General features: G+C 45.5%; 1 protein-coding gene across 4 annotated transcripts in view; it reads left to right on the top strand.

Annotated features, from left to right (window-relative positions):
* Nucleotides 1-18,074, top strand: part of DCC (DCC netrin 1 receptor) — a gene marked incomplete at its 5' end in the record, with an annotated part of 959,801 nt that overhangs the window by 128,848 nt on the left and 812,879 nt on the right. Inside the window, one exon of one of the 4 annotated variants that reach the window (XM_081212642.1) lies at nt 4,499-4,542. The exons of the other annotated variants lie outside the window; for them this stretch is intronic. Coding sequence (XP_081068768.1) covers nt 4,499-4,542 — 44 coding nt within the window. The remainder of the gene's footprint in view (nt 1-4,498; nt 4,543-18,074) is intronic. 4 annotated transcript variants of the gene reach the window in all.

Here is an 18,074-nt window from a genome sequence, read left to right as displayed (position 1 = left end):
GCTAGTTTCTAGCCAGGATAACTATGCTCCGCCCACCACAGTTGGGATCAGAAGGTCGGCTGTTCGAATCCCCATGACGGGGTGAGCTCCCGTTTCTCGGTCCCTGCTCCTGCCAACCTAGCAGCTCGAAAGCATGTCAAAGTGCAAGTAGACAAATAGGTACCGCTCCGGCAGAAAGGTAAATGGTGTTTCTGTGCGCTGCTCTGGTTTGTCCTGCTGGCCACATGACCTGGAAGCTGTACGCTGGCTCCCTCGGCCAGTAAAGTGAGATGAGCGCCGCAACCCCAGAGTCGGTCATGACTGGACCTAATGGTCAGGGGTCCTTTTACCTTTACCTTTAACCTATCTGATGGGATGCAGGGGGCACTGTGGTCTAAACCACTGAGCCTAGAACTTGCTGATAAGAAGGTCGGCGGTTCGAATCCCCACAACGGGGTGAGCTCCTGTTGCTCAGTCCCAGCTCCTGCCCACCTAGCAGTTCAAAAGCATGTCAAGTGCAAGTAGATAAACAGGTACCGCTCCGGCGGGAAGGATATACGGCATTTCCATGCGCTGCTCTGGTTTGCCAGAAGCGGCTTAATCATGCTGGCCACATGACCCAGAAAAACTGTCTGTGGACAAACGCCGGCTCCCTTGGCCTATAGAGCCTATAGAGATGTCCGCGACTGGACCTAATAGTCAGGAGTACCTTTACCTTTTTTTAACCTCATCTGACAATAGTAGCCAGTGTGGCTTTTCAGGAAAAAAGTACTTGAGGGGGCATTTCTAGCAGATAGACATATTCAAATTCAGCTCGTTAAAAATATAACATTGATTTCAACTCTTCAGAAGGAAGGGGGCAGGGGAGTTAAAAAGTCTTGCAGGCTATGCCAAAGTTTGGGACACGTGAAACCAGCGTCTTTGGTTGTGACCTACTATTCCTCCCTTCCCTGCAAGTAAATAATTTAGCACATGGAATAAGCAGGACACACTGCTGCGCCTCTGACATTAGGATCCGGCAGCAAAGGAGAACTGGGAAGCTTTCTCCTGCTGGGCTTTGTCTGCCTCCCGTTCCATTCACTCACAGCACAGTGTAGCTCTGCACACTGGCACAATCACACCTTGACCGCATGCAAAATGAATGTAATCAGTGCAGAACTCCAGCCTTCCATTTGGTCTCCGGGCTTTAATCAGAGGAGAAGGGGGGAGCGAAATGCTAAAAGCATTTATTCTGTATTTGGCATTTACAACAGATGTTCGCTTGGGCGGATGGGAAGTAGTCACTTACGATATGTGCCTTGCTGGACCTTTCAAAAGAAGGTTTGTTCATTTTTGTGTGTGTAGGGATGCCATCTTATTTCCCCCCATGTTCCTCCTTCCTATAGGGGGAATCAGCAGAAGCCTCACATTGTGCCGTCAAGCAAATGATCCTGCGAAACATTCTCCATAAGTAGGACAAAGTTGGGAGAGGAGGAAAGCAGATGGGCGGGCAGCAAAACATTTTAGTCATATTTGATGAGATCACAGACTCAACAGAATAGATAGAAATTTTGTTATTGTTGTTAGTTTAACAGAATGCCACCTGTAGCATCCATATTTCACATGAGTTGGCAGCATACATCCTCGACATCACACATGTGCTATCTTCATATTATTATCGTTGCTGCTGTTGTTCATGTGCCATCGATGTGAAGTTTAAGAGCATGGGTTCCTGCCCCAAGGAGCTTACAGTATAACACCCATCACAAAGCAGACAACTGAGGAAGGGCAGGGAGAATCATAGAATCATAGAATCATAGAATCATAGAGTTGGAAGAGACCACAAGGGCCATCGAGTCCAACCCCCTGCCAAGCAGGAAACACCATCAGAGCACTCCTGACATATGGTTGTCAAGCCTCTGCTTAAAGACCTCCAAAGAAGGAGACTCCACCACACTCCTTGGCAGCAAATTCCACTATCGAACAGCTCTTAATGTCAGGAAGTTCTTCCTAATGTTTAGGTGGAATCTTCTTTCTTGTAGTTTGGATCCATTGCTCCGTGTCCGCTTCTCTGGAGCAGCAGAAAACAACCTTTCTCCCTCCTCTATGTGACATCCTTTTATATATTTGAACATGGCTATCATATCACCCCTTAACCTCCTCTTCTCCAGGCTAAACATGCCCAGCTCCCTTAACCGTTCCTCATAAGGCATCGTTTCCAGGCCTTTCCAGGGAGGAAGGGCAGTCAGTTCAGCAGGCTGTGATGCGCATGGGGACTGCAGAGTGATAATGGCTACTTTTGCACACTGATTTCTCCTCTTGGATTGGGATGTATGTCTTCAAGTTTAACAATGTTATTTTAGTACAGGGGCAAGGAGTCTTCAGTCTGTAGGCAAAGTTGGCCCACCAGAGGGTCAAAGTTAGACTGCAAAGCCATTCCTCACCCCCCCCCCAAGACACCCACCCATCAGCTGAGGCCATAAGATCAGCGGGAGGACAGGGCTAAATTCTGTGTTGGCTGCACACTCCTGTTACCAGCAGAGAATAAGTGCACAGCCAAGATGGTGGGCTTTAACTCCCCACTTCTCAGCTGATAAACAAGGAGTTCAATCCTGCTCAGTTTGGCAGCATCTAAACATTCCTTTTAGCAGCACCTTTGGGGTTTTGAAGCACCTTGCGCCTGATGTCATTATGAGGTCATTTGATTGACAGGTGGGTGAGGCAGATCCTGATCAGAATCTGGCCCCTGGAGCTAAAAAGGTTCCCCAGCCTTGTTTTAGGAAGAGGGTCCTGGAATTTCACTGACAAATTAATTGTCAATGCTGGCTTTTCAAGGAAAACTCCACAGCAATTTTCAGCGAGTGATTCTAGAGGTTTGACATGGTAGATAGTTATTACACAGCCATGATAAGGAGACCTGTAAATGTTTTGGGCTTCTTCTTTTTTCTTTTCTTTTCTTTTTTCTTTTTGCCCTTCTTTTTCAAAGTTGAGTTATAGTGTTGACATTTAGTATTTCAGTTCATCTGCCAGCTCCCTCGTCTGTATAGAACAGCCAGGCAATAAATTAAAGTAGACTTTTTCTACACTAAATTTTTCTTCAGAATGGGAAAGATTTTTCTTCCCTTAAAAAAATGAAATGAATTAGCAGAGTTAGCTTGACAGGAGTCAAAGCGGCAGTCTTTGTGCAGAGCTAAAGGTTGTCATTTCAGTTGTTTACAACGAAGTGGTACGCACTGATACTTAGTGGGGAAGTGGTTTTCTGTTTCATTTTTGACACTTCACGAGTCCTTATGTGTTATTTAAAAAATGCATTTGAGTTAGATACCGTAGGTCTGATGATACCAGTGTTTGTCACTATTGGTAATGATGGGTTTCACAACAAATAAACTGGGAACTGGAAATCTTTTGGAATACAGAGCAACATGCGATTCCCACAATAGCCAGCCAGAGCTTGAGTACTACTATTATGAGAGAGGGAGAGATTTTACTCTTTATCTACCATCTCCACACCATGAATAACTGTATCCACCTCTATCATCCCCACCCTCCCCTTATTTGCTAGTTGCTTGGAGGCTTCAAATCATGCAGGGAGGGAAGAAGGGTAGAGGGAATTAATGTATTTAGTTACTGCTATTGTGTTTGGGTTCTGCTTGCCAGTTTCCTACAGACGTCTTGTTGGCCACTGTGAGAGCAGAATGCTAGATTATATGGGCCCTTGGCCTCATCTAACAGATTCTTCATAGGTCCTTTTGTTCTCACCTTTTTCTAAACTCAAAACCCTCAAATGTTGTAACCTCACATATACAATTTCTCCCTCTCTCCCTGCCTCCCTCTCTTGTATCTCCCTCTCCCTTTCTTGATTTCAGAGTAGCAAACACAAGGTTATCCAATTTTATGCTCTCAAAAGCTTTGTGAGTTAGGTTACGCTGAGCGATAGGAACTATGCTCAAGGGATCCTTTCTGCTGGTAAAGCTGCACATTGGCTTCCATTGAGGCCATCATGATACTCAGGCATCATGGCATCATCTGGGGACATTCATTCTCAGTTTCCCATTGTGGAGGACTGTTTCCTGGACCCAGGATCCACTCATACCCATTTTGTTTCAAGCCTGGATCAATGCATGCTAGGCCTATCGCATCCTAGAGCAGGGGTTTTTCAGACGGGGGGGGGCACAGTTCTTTCTGGGTCCACATGCCAAGGGTGGGTGGGGGCCAAAGGACAAAGTAGGTGGGGCAATAAATGTGAATTCTACCTTTGTACAGTAAGGTAGTTTTTTCACACCCACACATCCTGCTCCGTCCAGACAAGCAAGAAGCATTATCAGAGTTCAAAGGGACATTCTGGCAAGGGCAGTGTGTGCTTTCCTTCAGCATTTCAATCCTCAGGTAACTCGGTTAGATTCCTTGACTATCTGAATCAAGTGGGAATCTCCAGATTTAAAATTTAGATTGTTTTGCATCGGAATCTTTCCATTTTGATTTAAACAGCTACTTAGGCGTGTTTTGACTCTCCCTCCCCAATTTTTATTTGCCACTACAGGTGGAATTTGGTGATTCCACACCAAGCACATTCCAAACTTCTCTGTGAGTTTCTTTCCTCTCCCCCCCTCCCCACACAGACCCTCCCCTAGCAGATGAACCTGGTGTTTAATAGGAAACAAAAGTTCAAGTTGGGTCAAGTCCCTCAACAGAAAACTGAATTTATTTTCTGACACAACGAGATTAGTGGATACTTCACAAATCCCCAGTCCACCCTCTCCATCCTTTCACTCTAATGAGTTTAGAATGCGATAATGATGCCGTGAGAATTCATATGAGTTCTGATGGGGGACGAAGAATTTCCAAACTCGGCCTGCAAATGAGGTCTGTGCCATAAACTGCAGCCATCCATCACACGGAAGGTGCCTGCGCCTCATAAAAGGCTGTTTAGGCAGAGTCAATCAAACGGACATTAGTAGAGTCTGGTGGTATTAGGCTTGTCCTTCAGAGGCATGGGAAGAAAGGGAGAACAGGACTGCAGCACTCTAAATGAGATACATTTATTCATAGCCTCAGACTTTCTGGAAATTTTGGATGAAGCACAAAGAGGGCATGCCATGCAAAACATTAATGGTATTTGCAATAGGACATAGGCAAAATGATATCAATGTACTGGGAAGGCTGATGGCATCTGCTATGCATGCAGAAGGTCCTCAGCATCTCCTTGTAGGGCAGGGAGGGATCCCCGAATGAAACCCCAAAGAGTCCCTCCCAGTCAGTGCAGACAAGATTGAGCAAGATGGGTCATTTGGTCTGAGTCGGTTCCAGACAGCTTCCTATGTTCCTAAGTCTTAATGGATGGGGCATCGCTCCGTGGTAGAGCATCTGCCCAGGTTCAAGACCCACCATCTCCAGGAAGGGCTTGAGGAGGCATCAGCCTGAAATGCTGGAGGGCAACTGCCATTCAGTGTAGACAATATTGAGCTTGAGGATAATCAGCGAACAGAAAGAGGAGGAATACCAAGAAGACTGGGTGAAATTTAAAGTCTATTTAGCTAAATATTGTAATATAAGATAATTGAGAAGGTTCTTGAAAGTCCTAAACGGGCCTAGGATAACAATAAGAATGTGGTATAGCAATATGGATTTAAGACAATAAGAAAAGAGTTGAATATAGTTAATTGAAGGAACTATGTTTGGGAGAACTGTTACAAGGTGATATAACGGAATTCAGTTAGGGGAATTTGAGGAAGTCACTTAACAATGGAATTTAAAATGAATATAAGAAGGAATATGTGTTTTTTATTTTTTAGTATTATAATGTGTTTTGTTTTGTGTGTTTTATATGTTATATTTGTTATAAATGTGGAAAACTAATAAAAAAACTTTTTTTTGGGGGGGGGAATATTGAGCTTGAGGAATGCAAGCTGCTGCTGCTGTTGTTCATCCATCTCAGGAGACAATGGAGTCATGAGCCTTTGGGGGTGAATCCAAACTGTTGGAAGGTTACAGCACCTACTGTAGCTGTAGAGACCGATATGGGAGTGGCATGTTTTGTTGCAGCTGGGGCAGATGAAGGAATTCAGTTTTGCTGTTACAGGTCCACGATGGCGTTTCTTCTCTCTGCATTCCATCTCTGGTCACTGCTGTGGCTACACAAACAGACTGCCTGTCTCCTGGCACTATGAGCATCTGGAAGGGATTCCCACACAGCGGGGTAGATGTTGCCAGCCTTCATGTCACATCTGACACATCCTTTGTCCCTATATTCTTACCTAATAGCGGTCAGTTGCTCATGCCTCTTAAAAGATAGCCGTGTCGAAACCACAAGGCATGGGCCTCTGCCATTTGCAGAAATGTAGGTTAAACCACAGAGCCTAGGACTTGCCGATCAGAAGGTCGGCGGTTCAAATCCCCACAACGGGGTGAGCTCCTGTTGCTCGGTCCCTGCTCCTGCCGACCTAGCAGTTTGAAAGCACGTCAAAGTGCAAGTAGATAAATAGGTACTGCTCCAGCGGGGAGGTAAATGGTGTTTCCGTGCACTGCTCTGGTCCGCCAGAAGTGGCTTAGTCATGCTGGCCACATGACCCGGAAGCTGTACGCCGGCTCCCTTGGCCTATAAAACGAGATGAGCACGGCAACCTCAGAGTCGGGCACGACTGGACCTAATGGTCAGGGGTCTCATTACCTTTACCACTGTATGTGGCTCTCTGAACCAGTCTTTCTGAATTCTAAATTTGCAGGGTTGAGTGTGTGCATCGCTTTCCAACCTGGAGACTGGCAAATGGTAACATTTCTGTTGTACCAGCCTCACATGAAACTGCATTTGCTCCCAAATTGCAAGAGTAGTTGAGCCAGAGGAGAAGGGGGGGGGAGAGCGGGTGACGAGAGAATATGGTGTCTTTTCAAAATTTTGCCAGATGATTGCTAAACAACCCCAGTGGCGTTTCTTTCCTTTAAATTACAGCACAAGAAGATTAAAGGTCCCTATGAAAGAGACATCTTTCTCCCCCTACCCCTCATGTTTAATGTATTTTCCTTGTGTTTGGAGATTGGACCGACTGAAATATGTTTATTAGCCCCATGAGAGTAAAGGTTAAAAGGCTTGTTTCTCATTCAAATGTTGTCGGGACTCTCGGATTTAATTTTCACAATACAATAAAACTGAGATTTGCTTTTCTCTCCCTCCCCTCCTTTTTAAAACCTTTTCTTTGCACAGGGAATGTCAGTTTTGCTGCCAAAGACTCATCTAGCATCTGTTTTGGGGTGCCCAATCTTTCTCCTGTGCAGTCGATGTTTTAAAATAAATAAAAGGAAGGAAATCCTCTTTGATTGCTTTGCTTGATCTCAAAGCTAAATGGGAATCTAAATGCAGGGGCAAATGAACAATAAGAGTTTTACTGGCCAGCTGCCCAGAAGCCCCCATCCATCCGAGATTGGCTCTCTCTTTCTTGATATTTTCTTCTTTGTCATATAAGATAGCTAGAAGTGAGTGGGTTTCAGAGACACTGCAAGGAACTTACGGTATACAGCAAAGGCATAATACTGCATAGGAACAGATGGAAATTCAGGCTGGTGAGAAAATTCAGAGAATGGGTGGCTGTGGTCTCATCATTTTGTGGTATGTCCTAATCCTTGTAAACCAGATGTAGATAAACTGTGGCCTTCTGCTCTTTCTGGTCCTTGGGCCATACTGCCCCTACTTCATTCCCTCCTTGGGTGTTTTTTTTTTGCGCCTTGCCGGAATGTCTTCTTGAACCCTAATCGTGCATCTTGCTGCTTCTACTTCTGCTCATTATTATTATTTAACAAATTTATAGACCCACTTCATAGAATAACACAACTGAAGTGGTGTGCAAGACTGAAAAAAGAACAGAAACACAAGTTCTCAAAACAATAAGATCATTTCAACCAACTCTGAAAACAATAAAACCATCTTTATAAATTAAAAAAACAAACAATAAAGGACAATAAAACAATGTCCTCGGATATACAATTGCTCCATAAATCACAGGGTCACATCTCAGTGAATGCCTTGTTAAAGAAAAAAAGATGTGTTCAGTAAGCACTTAAACATCATGACATGACATGCCTGCCTAATTTCAGCTGGTGAATTTGGTGTGTGTATCCGAGTATTTTGATGACTGAAGGTGTGTCCACATGTTTCAAGATGTGGGGCACTTAAAGAGTGGGGGCAGTTAAAAAAGGAGAATGGATCTTAACTCAGACCAGCAGAGCATAATGTTCACATAATATTCCTCAAGTGGGTTTGGATCTCCTGATTACCAAGGGCAACATAGATGAGTTCCTCATCAACGGTGCATGGGTTGGCTACCTGGAGTCAACATCCACCTTGCCACCGGTGGTAGATCTGAGAGCCCCACCATCTCTACTGTGGCCCACCAATACCTAGGACAGCAACTGGCATTGCATCTGCCTGAGCAGGCTGAACAATGGGCATTATGTGCATTTTAATGAATTGAATAGAGTGAAATACCATGAGCACATGGAGATAGTGTGTATGAACTTAGCAGTGCTTGGCTTGTTTTCTTTTAAGTTGCTATTTTGTTAATATTGTTAATATTGTTTTATAGATGCCGTATTGATTTATGAATCACATAATGTGACTTTTGCTCTCATTGTGATTTTGCTGTAATTGTGATGTTTAGCTTAATTTATTTAGTTGTTGTTTTGTTAAAAGTGTTTCATAGATTGTAATTGTTTAACTGATTATTTGTTCATTATTTTATATGATTTATGCTGTACTTATGATGCTCCATTGAGCTTGATTGTGTTATTTTTATTTATGGTTTGTAAGCCTCTTTGGGATCCATTTGAAAGAAAAGCAGCATGGAAATTCAATCAATCAATCAATCAATCAATCAATCCCACTTTATGATGTAGCCACTTCTGACTGACTTTCATCCTCACCTGCAGAATGCCTGGGAAGTTATGGCATCTGGTAGACCACATTCTTCCCAATCCTTCCAACAACCCTGGGACTTAGGCTACTTGTTGTTGTTGCATTGTTCTAAACCACTGAGCCTCTTGGGCTTGCTGATCAGAAGGTCGGCATTTCAAATCCCTGCGACAGGGTGAGCTCCCGTTCCTCTGTCCCAGCTCCTGCCAACCTAGCAGTTCGAAAGCACACCAGTGCAAGTAGATAAATAGGTACTGCTGCGGCGGGAAGGTAAATGGTGTTCCCATGCGCTCTGGTTTCCATCACAGTGTTCCGTTGCGCCAGAAGCGGTTGAGTCATGCTGGCCACATGACCCGGAAAGCTGTCTGTGGACAAATGCCAGCTCCTTCAGCCTGAAAGTGAGATGAGCGCCACAACCCCATAGTCGCCTTTGACTGGACTTAACCGTCATGGGGCCCTTTATCTTTACCTTCTCAGGCATTTGGAAGTGAGAAGGAATAGCAGGTACTCGGGGCATTCTGGGTGGCCAAAAAGCGGGAAGATTTTGAGACTTTAGAAGCTGCCACCGTCAGCTGCACATTTTACAAAATTCTCTCCGCAATTGCCTCCACACAAAGTCTGCAAACTTCCGGCTGAGCACCAAATATTCCATCTGTGTGGTGGAATGTCCAACCTCTGACTGTACTGTCAAAATAGCGTTCTGGGCCGATCTCAGGGATCGCAGCTGCACAAAGGTTGAAGACAGCCTCTTAGGAATTCAGGGCCCAAGCTGTTAGGCTGCGAAAGAGGCCTTTCAAGCCCCCATCAAAGCTTTTCGAGTGTGAATCCCCCTACCCCCCCAGCTAATCAGCTGTTAAGGGAATATAAGTGTCTTGACAAGGGCACAGGGTACGAAAACTGTAGATTGCCGCGAATATGACAATGCGCTTCACATTTTCCTTCTGATGACATAAAGCAACATGTTCTTTCCGCGCAGCCAAGCTGGTGGGAAGAAAGGAGGGCGGCAGGAGAAACCCAAGACAACAAAACAACCTCTAATGCATTTCTGATTGCGCCTGTGATGGAATAATACACATGGCATATGTCAGCCCTTCCGATGCCATCATTTGTAACACCTGGCCCAAAATAGCATCCTTTTATAGTAATAGACACATTATTAAATGCATCCTGCTTATAAAGGCACCAGGGTGACTGACAGATCCAGACACCAACATGCCAGCATATGCAGGAAGGGTCCTGCTAATAAACCCTTGATTTACTTCTCTTATAGCTACCAAGAAAGTATGTTAGATTTTGATGCCTGCAACAGTCTCTGCGCAAATGAAGCTGCCTTCTAGTGAGTCTTGCTGAGCCCCAGCTGTTCGGCGCAGCATTAGTGGGGAAACCTCGGGGCCACATTCTCGTCTGGGAAAGCTTCCAGGGGCCACATGCGCATGGCAGGAGAGGTAGAGGCAGAAGTGGGTGCAAATTTTACCTTAGTACTTGCAGGCTAGCTTTGGCACACACTGACACATTCCCCTCCACCTTCTATTTAGGCAAGTAAGAGGCATGATCAGTGTTTAAAGACACATTCCAGCCAGGCAAAAACACTTCAGGAGGGTGTGAAGCAGTACCTATAAGGGGCGTGGCCTGGATAGAGGGGTGTGGCTGTGGAGGTGTCAATAATTCATATTAGTATTTTTGTGTGTGGTCAAGTCTGCCTCTTTCTTCATTCCCGTAGAGTTAACTCCATCGTGCTTTTTGCAACACAGAAAGCATTTGTAAGATCTCGATCTTTTACCGCGGCAGCACCTACCACTTCGGAACTGCCTATTGATACTCCTTCCCTGTCCTCTGTTCAGCACCTGCTTAAAACATTCTTGGTTTGGCGAGCGAACCCAGATGTTTAGAAAGTTGTGCGAGTTTCCGTCTGTTTTTAGTCTATAGCTATTTTAACTTGAGAAAGTTTTAAATTATTGTTGTTAATTGTTCTTATTGATAATTTGATAGTTTTATCTTTTTTCTGCCAATTGCTTTGAGGTTTGTTTGTTTCTTTTTTACAATCAAGCCATATTTAAATGTTAGGAAATAATAAATAAACAAATCCCCGTTTCTTCCTCCCCTTTGCTTTCGGACCCTGCACCAGATACTGGCTTTGTGACGAACTCTACTCAGCTTGATTTGGAGCTGGCTTCGTATTTTTCAGGAGTTTTCTCTTCAGAAAGAGCTTTCCAATAGTAATCCCCCCCTGCCCCACCCCACCCAGGTTGGCACATTATATCAGCCAAGAAGCACTGAGAACATCAGGATGCCCAGACCTGCAGGTTGTTGGCAATGATGGTGGCTGACATTGCACCTTCTCCTCACCTCACCCAAATAACTCAGCTCCAGCTGCAGCTTTATTGGGAGGCTTCCTGCCTCCCTGCTGACCTCAGTTGCATTGCTTTTCAGGAGAGCACTGGGATGCCTGGACCTGCAGGGAGTTGCTGAATGTGGCAGCTGGTGACGCCTGAGCTCCCAGGGCGCTCTCCTTGCCTCAGCAAACAGCAAAGCCCTTTCTAACAAGCTTGGCTCCCAGGGACGGCTGGAATAGTAATTGTCAAATGTACAAAGGAGCAGAATAAGGGTGGCGTGCATACAAAGGCCACATTCACGCCATACCTTTAAAAGCACTATGGTACCACAGAGGGTGGCGCTGTGGGTTAAACCACAGAGCCTAGGGCTTGCCGATCAGAATGTCGGCGGTTCAAATCCCCACAACGGGGTGAGCTCCCATTGCTCGGTCCCTGCTCCCGCCAGCCTAGCAGTTCGAAAGCACGAAGTGCAAGAAGATAAATAGGTACCACTCTGGCGGGAAGGTAAATGGTGTTTCCGTGCACTGCTCTGGTTCGCCAGAAGCGGCTTAGTCATGCTGGCCACATGACCCAGAAGCTGTACGCCAGATGAGCGCCACAACCCCAGAGTCGTCCGTGACTCGACCTAATGGTCAGGGGTCCCTTTACCCTTTACCACTTTAAATGGTTGTGGTTTTCCCCAAATAATTCTGAGAGCTGTAGTTGGTTAAGTGAGTCATTAGCTGTAGTTGGTGCTGAGAGTTGTTAGGAGTATAAACAGATAACTAAATAAAACAAGCAAATAAACCATCCCCAGTGGGGTTTAACAATCAGACCCTTTTCATAGGGAACTCTGGGAATTGTAGGAAGAGAAATAGGAGTCTCCTAAGTACTCTCAGCATCCTTCACAAGCTACATTTCCCAGGATTCTTTGCGGGGGAAGAAAAATGGGGTATCATAATGCTTTAGATGTATGTTGTGAATGCAGCCTAATGTTTACTCAGGAAAGTAATGAATATGACTAACTTAGGTCCATTCAATTCAATAGGTTTGCTTTGAGTAAAACGTAGCTGAGTAACACTCTTGAGTATTCAGCCTACCTTTGACGTACACCCTGTAGTGTGAAATATGGATGGGGGAGGAATTGGATTCAGTCAGCATTTAAAGGTTAACATCCCCCTCAGTTGGCACTTTCTGAAACAATCCACAAACTGATAAACATTTGAATTTTTTGAATTCTGCAGTCCAGCCAAATAATGTGTCCAAAAATGCCCATGCTAAGTTGAGGTGTGCATAAAAATGTGTTTGTTAGTGGAAATAACATACAAAAAAATGTATTATATAAGGGAATGTTGCATACAAACATGTGCATATTGAGAGAAGTCCCAATGTATGGATGAGTTTAAAATACTGATGAACCTTTTTAAAATCATAATAATCATCACAAACTGATGTGGAAACGCGGAGAAACAGAACAATGGAAAGTGATAAGACTTACCCATCCCTCTTTTGAAATATCCTTTGTGCTGCTTTCGTTTGCCAGTGGAGGGAAAGTCACTAACTAGATGGGTAACAACCTAGGGACCAAATGCACACCACCTTAGGTTCTGGGATGGAAGAAAGGTGGGGAGAACACTAACACTGCTACTGCTAATAAATATTTAAACTGAATCATAAATTGGATTAAAATGTCACAATTCCAGCAATGTTTCTTAAGTCCCAGCGATGTCTGTGACAGAGATTTAGGCATTTGCTTAACGCTTCAAAAGGCTTCAAATGCCATTACATGTGCCTACATTGTACCCATTGTTACTTTTTCTTAAGATGCTGTAACAGGGGTGGGAAAGCTTTTTTCAGTCCAATGACCACATTCCCCCACCCAGCATTGGTTGGGGCCAGATGTAAAAAGAGACAGTGCATCAGATGGGACAGTTAATCTTGTAAAGGAGGTTGCTTTCCAGCTGCGCAAAAGTTGGAGTTTTCTACACACACACACACACACACACACACACACACACACACACACTGCAATTGCACCATCCTTCTTCCAGGCAAGGAAGAGTTCAAGGATGCATTCCAGCTGCCCAATTATCCCATTTTCAGTAGGATGTCCTGGATTGACAGAAGCTGCCCTGGCTTCTGATCCTAATCCCAGGTGCCCTGTGTTGGCTCCCATGCTCCGGTTGTGCTAGAGCACGGGACCCAAAGACGGTGTGTGGTTTTTGTGTGTGTTTTTTGTTCCATGCAAATCAATTGGTTCCCACCAGAGCACAGGATCAAAAAAAATGGAAGTGAAACCTACCTCGCCCCTGTCGCTACTCTTCTCACACCTTCTTCCCTGGCACTTCTGGCTTCCAGAAGTACTTCTGCGGTGCTGGTGGAGGTGGCAGTTGAAGGTTGGGGGGGGAGAGCAATGTGAGCGAATGAGCATAGAGATGGGGGAGGGAGTGCTGAGATTTGGTGGGTGAACAAAGGAGTGTGGAGATAGGGCAAGCAGGTTGCACTGAAATTGGGTGGGTGGGTGAACTAAGAAGCACGGAGATGGTGTGGTCAGGATGGAGTGGTGTGTGTGTGTCCTGTGTGTGTGAACTGGGTAGAGGAGGAATGGTGGAGATTGCCTCCACAACCTGACCCTTCCAGGGAGGAGGAAGAGGAAGACAGTATAGATTTACAATAGGGGTTTGAGGGAGGTAGCAGCTCAGAGGCAGATGAGGGGGGAAAGCTGGGAAACCATGGGACAGCCGGAACAACACCCAGCTGACACATTGTCATTAGAAAGTGTTCCAGACCCTCCATCTCCCAGAACCCGGTGAGAGACGAGGGTGTGTGCGGAGATCCATTCGGGACAATGCCATTATCCAAGAGTCTGGCTTCTATAGTCTCTCTCTGTAAAGATTGAAATAAAAATGGTCAGTAAGAAACTTTTCCTTGTCTTTATACTTTACTGGGCAACCAGCTGGGAGCCATTGACAGCATCCTGACACTCACTTTGCCCTCCTGGAATGTTGGAACATATGCAGCCAGGGATAAGCACACAAGGAGGGTCCATGTGGCAAGGTGTGGCATGGGGAGAGTCTCATGTGTCCAACAGTGAGGCCTGGAGGGCCACATTTGCACCCAAAAGGTCTGAGGTTCTCGATTGCACTGTACAATGCAGGAAACTGTTTCTCTCTTATTTTGTTCTTCTGTGTCGATTCCTGGCCAAGCGAGACAAACTGATGCAAGATGGATGCAGCCAGATTTCTCCTCCTCCCCGCACCCCGTCCTTCCACTGGACCTGACTTTCCTGTTCAGATGTGTAATTTCCAGGCTGTGTGTTTTTGTCATAAGTCCAAATGAGTTTCAAAGCAGCTGTGAGAAATCCAACCTGAATGAGGAACTCTACCGAGTGTGCTGCTAAATAAGGCTGCTGTTGATTATACGATGAGACCCAGCTTCCTGCCAGCATAAAAGGTGCTGCATTTCTCATTTCCATTAATATTGCAACCTGCTACCACCTGTCACTGCAGAATTTAGATTAGGCTTTGTTGTTCATCTGGGCAGTAATATGAAAGAGTAATCCCTGCAAGACGTTACAATGGAGAGGAACGGGAGAGGGATGTCGAGATCAGAGACAACCAACCTCTGCTCCCGTAAGGATCACTCTGTTCTCCCAATAGTACTGGAAGTATGTGTTGTCCCAGAAAATGGCCAGGCTCCATCTTGATAGTCAAGGCTTGACAGCCAAGCATTATGGAATACATTATCTCAGATTTGAAGTGCAAAATCCAAAAGATGGCAGGGTATTAAATGGGTGGGATCCATAGCGGCCCTTACGCTTATGTAAGTGAAAGTATCTGCTCACAGAAGAGGAGGGATGGGATTTTTACCAGCTTCCCCTCTCCCATGCTGATCTCATTTCCTGTTCCCCCATCAGCTCCAGAGAATCAAGGGATTCAGACCTTCCTGAGAAGGGTGGGCAGTTAGAAGAAGGGGTTCAAGTGGAAATTGGCAAGAATTTCCTCTCCTCCTCCTCCTCCTCCTCAAGTGGATCCCTCCAGTGGAGCACAAGACAGTGAGAACGCCAACTGGATTCTCCCCAGTATCTCTAGAATAACAGTTTATTGTGGGGGGATTTCTGCAGCAGAGAAGGCATGATTCAAAGAAAGAGTTAAAGGCTTGCTCCTGAATATATTTAATATTTAAAGGTAAAGGTAAAGGTACCCCTGCCCGAACGGGCCAGTCTTGACAGACTCTGGGGTTTGTGCGCCCATCTCACATCTATTGGCCGTGGGCCAGCGCTGTCCGGAGACACTTCCGGGTCACGTGGCCAGCGTGACAAAGCTGCATCTGGCGAGCCAGCGCAGCACACGGAACGCCGTTTACCTTCCCGCTGGTAAGCGGTCCCTATTTATCTACTTGCACCCGGGGGTGCTTTCGAACTGCTAGGTTGGCAGGCGCTGGGACCGAGCAGCGGGAGCGCACCCCGCCGCGGGGATTCAAACCGCCGACCTTTCGATCGGCAAGCCCTAGGCGCTGAGGCTTTAACCCACAGCGCCACCCGCGAGATGGCATATTTAATATTTAGGAGTTTTTAAAGCTGAACTGTAATGACCAATGGGAGAGATGCTACCAGTTTGAAGGAGAAACTTGGGGGAGGGAGGTGTTTAAATTCTTCCTTGCACCATTTTCATAACCAAATACCACCCCCAGGGAATATTTGCACCAGTATTCCCCCCCCTCCCAGGTGACAACTGTGTGTGTGAAAAAATATGTGTGAGGAACAGTTTTAACACCTATCCTATTCTGCTTCTCATTTATTCGTTCCAGGGCATTCTGGGGTGGGATGCCAGCCCTCATAGACACCATTTTGTTGAAGGAAGCCACTCCCCTCCCCAATGCCACAGAAGCATACAATGCCCAGGAAGTTGTGGGTGAATTAAATGGTGGCCCTTCGGGACCAGCTGCAGGAGTGAGCACTGCTGCTGGACAGAGGCAAGCCATTCCCTTCCAAATGGTACCAATCCATACACATTTGTCCCTCTGAAGGTTTGTTTTGGAACAAATGAAAATAGAATCCACATGTTCTCCTTTCTGAAACAAACCCGTGCACTAGAATCCATACACTTAGGAACATAGGAAACTGCCTTATATATTTATAAATAAGACTATTGATCCACCTGGCTCAGTACTGCCTACAAGGACCAACAGTGGCTCTCCAGGGTTTTGGAGCGTGGGACCTCACAGTCCTACCTGGAGATGCTAGAGACTGAACTAGGACCTTCTGCCTGAAAGCAGATGGTCTACCACAGAATTGTAGCCCTTCCCCTACCACAGAGATTTGGGGTAAAGCTGTTAGAATTCCTGCTCCATGATTGCAGTCATGGGAATTTTGTCTATCACATGACCGTGTATGTTTTGACTCCACAAAGTGGGAAGTGACGGAGACAGGATGTTTGTGTTACTGTGTTCCGTGAAGTGGGACTAATGTCCTTTGTTCCTTCTCTTTGCTGTCTGATGCTAGAGAGAGAGGGAGCCATGTTGCAGTGCTCCGTGTGTGTTTATATGTAAATAAAGTAGATTAGCCAAAATGCTGAGTTGCTGAGGTCTGTTACGCAAGCTGCAAAGACTCTGCGGATCCCTAAGTGTGACGATGTCTGTTGGCATAGGTCGCTGTGATGTTTGGGCAGAAGAAAGCTTTTGAAGCTCCCGAACGATCGACCAGGAGGGGGAGAACATGCCAGTCAGGGTCCTACTCAAGTGTAGGATGAGCTCCTGACAAAAGCCACATCATACACAGGTGTCTCTGTGTGTTTATGTGCAGGGCCAGATTAAGATATTTTGCTGCCTGAGGAAAAGAGCAAGATGGTGCTGTTGCCACCACCAATCTAGGCATGGAGACCTTAGGCCATTGCCCCACTGTCCTCAATGTCAGGGTTGCCCTGTTTTTATGCAGCAAACCCAAGTTAGGTGAAGTGTATACCAAGACTTGCAAGATTTCCGAATGTCAAAGGACAGAGGTGGAATTTCTTCTTGGAGAGTGGAGAGTGTGAAAAGGTGGCTGCCCTCTTTGTTAAATGATTCAGGGCTACAGAGAAGCATGCGTAATTAATAAAGCAAGGCCATAACAATCCATCTTGCTGCAGCGAGCTCTTACACCCCAGCCATTACCGGAGATAAGCCTTTCCCTTTCCAACTGAGCCCATTGTCATGAAAAGGGCGGAAGCTGGACATTGATGGAGAGATGAATTGCCTCTCTGTGCTCGATGGCTCAGAGTCATCATTAAACCTCCACAGATCAATTATGTCTCCCCTTAGTTTATTAATGACACTCTTATCTAGTTTTAATTCCAGGGCACTAATATTTAAGGAAGATGTTCCACTGAATATAATAGGCCATTGGAAAGACACAGCTTGAGTCATTTTTGCCAATTATTCCCCAAGAGGTTTATATAGCAGAAGATATTAGATAAGGCCACCAGTCCTTTGTTAGGCTGATCTGTTAACAAGAAACTTCCATCCCTCAGTTCTTTGCCCGTATGCCTCTGTGCAATGGCAGACACGTATGTTGGGTAAATCAATTTCTTCTACTTTTGAAGAGAGTATAATTTGGAGGTTGTATTTCTCTCTACATTTCTGTGTCTTAACACTGGCATCAGGCACAGGAACCACATCCTGCAAATCTCCTTTATTACTATACCAGCTTTTGGCCCTTAAGGCTGCAGATGAAATTTTGGGAAATGTCTAGACAATGTGTGATGCCATTACAAAAGATAGAGGCCGTGCAGATTGTCTTCCAGTGGTCAAGCAGTGGGTGGATGTAATAGGTATGAGTTACTCGTGCGTAAACTGGTGCCTTTCTCGGTTAATTTGCCTTGTTAAACCTTTCTGACTGCACAGCCCCTTCTCATCGTGGCTGCCTCAGT

The sequence above is a fragment of the Podarcis bocagei genome, assembly GCF_964188305.1.
Source record: "Podarcis bocagei genome assembly, chromosome: 11".
NCBI lineage: Eukaryota > Metazoa > Chordata > Lepidosauria > Squamata > Lacertidae > Podarcis > Podarcis bocagei.
Note: the sequence above shows the minus strand (reverse complement) of the source record. Positions and strands in the feature narration are given on the sequence as shown.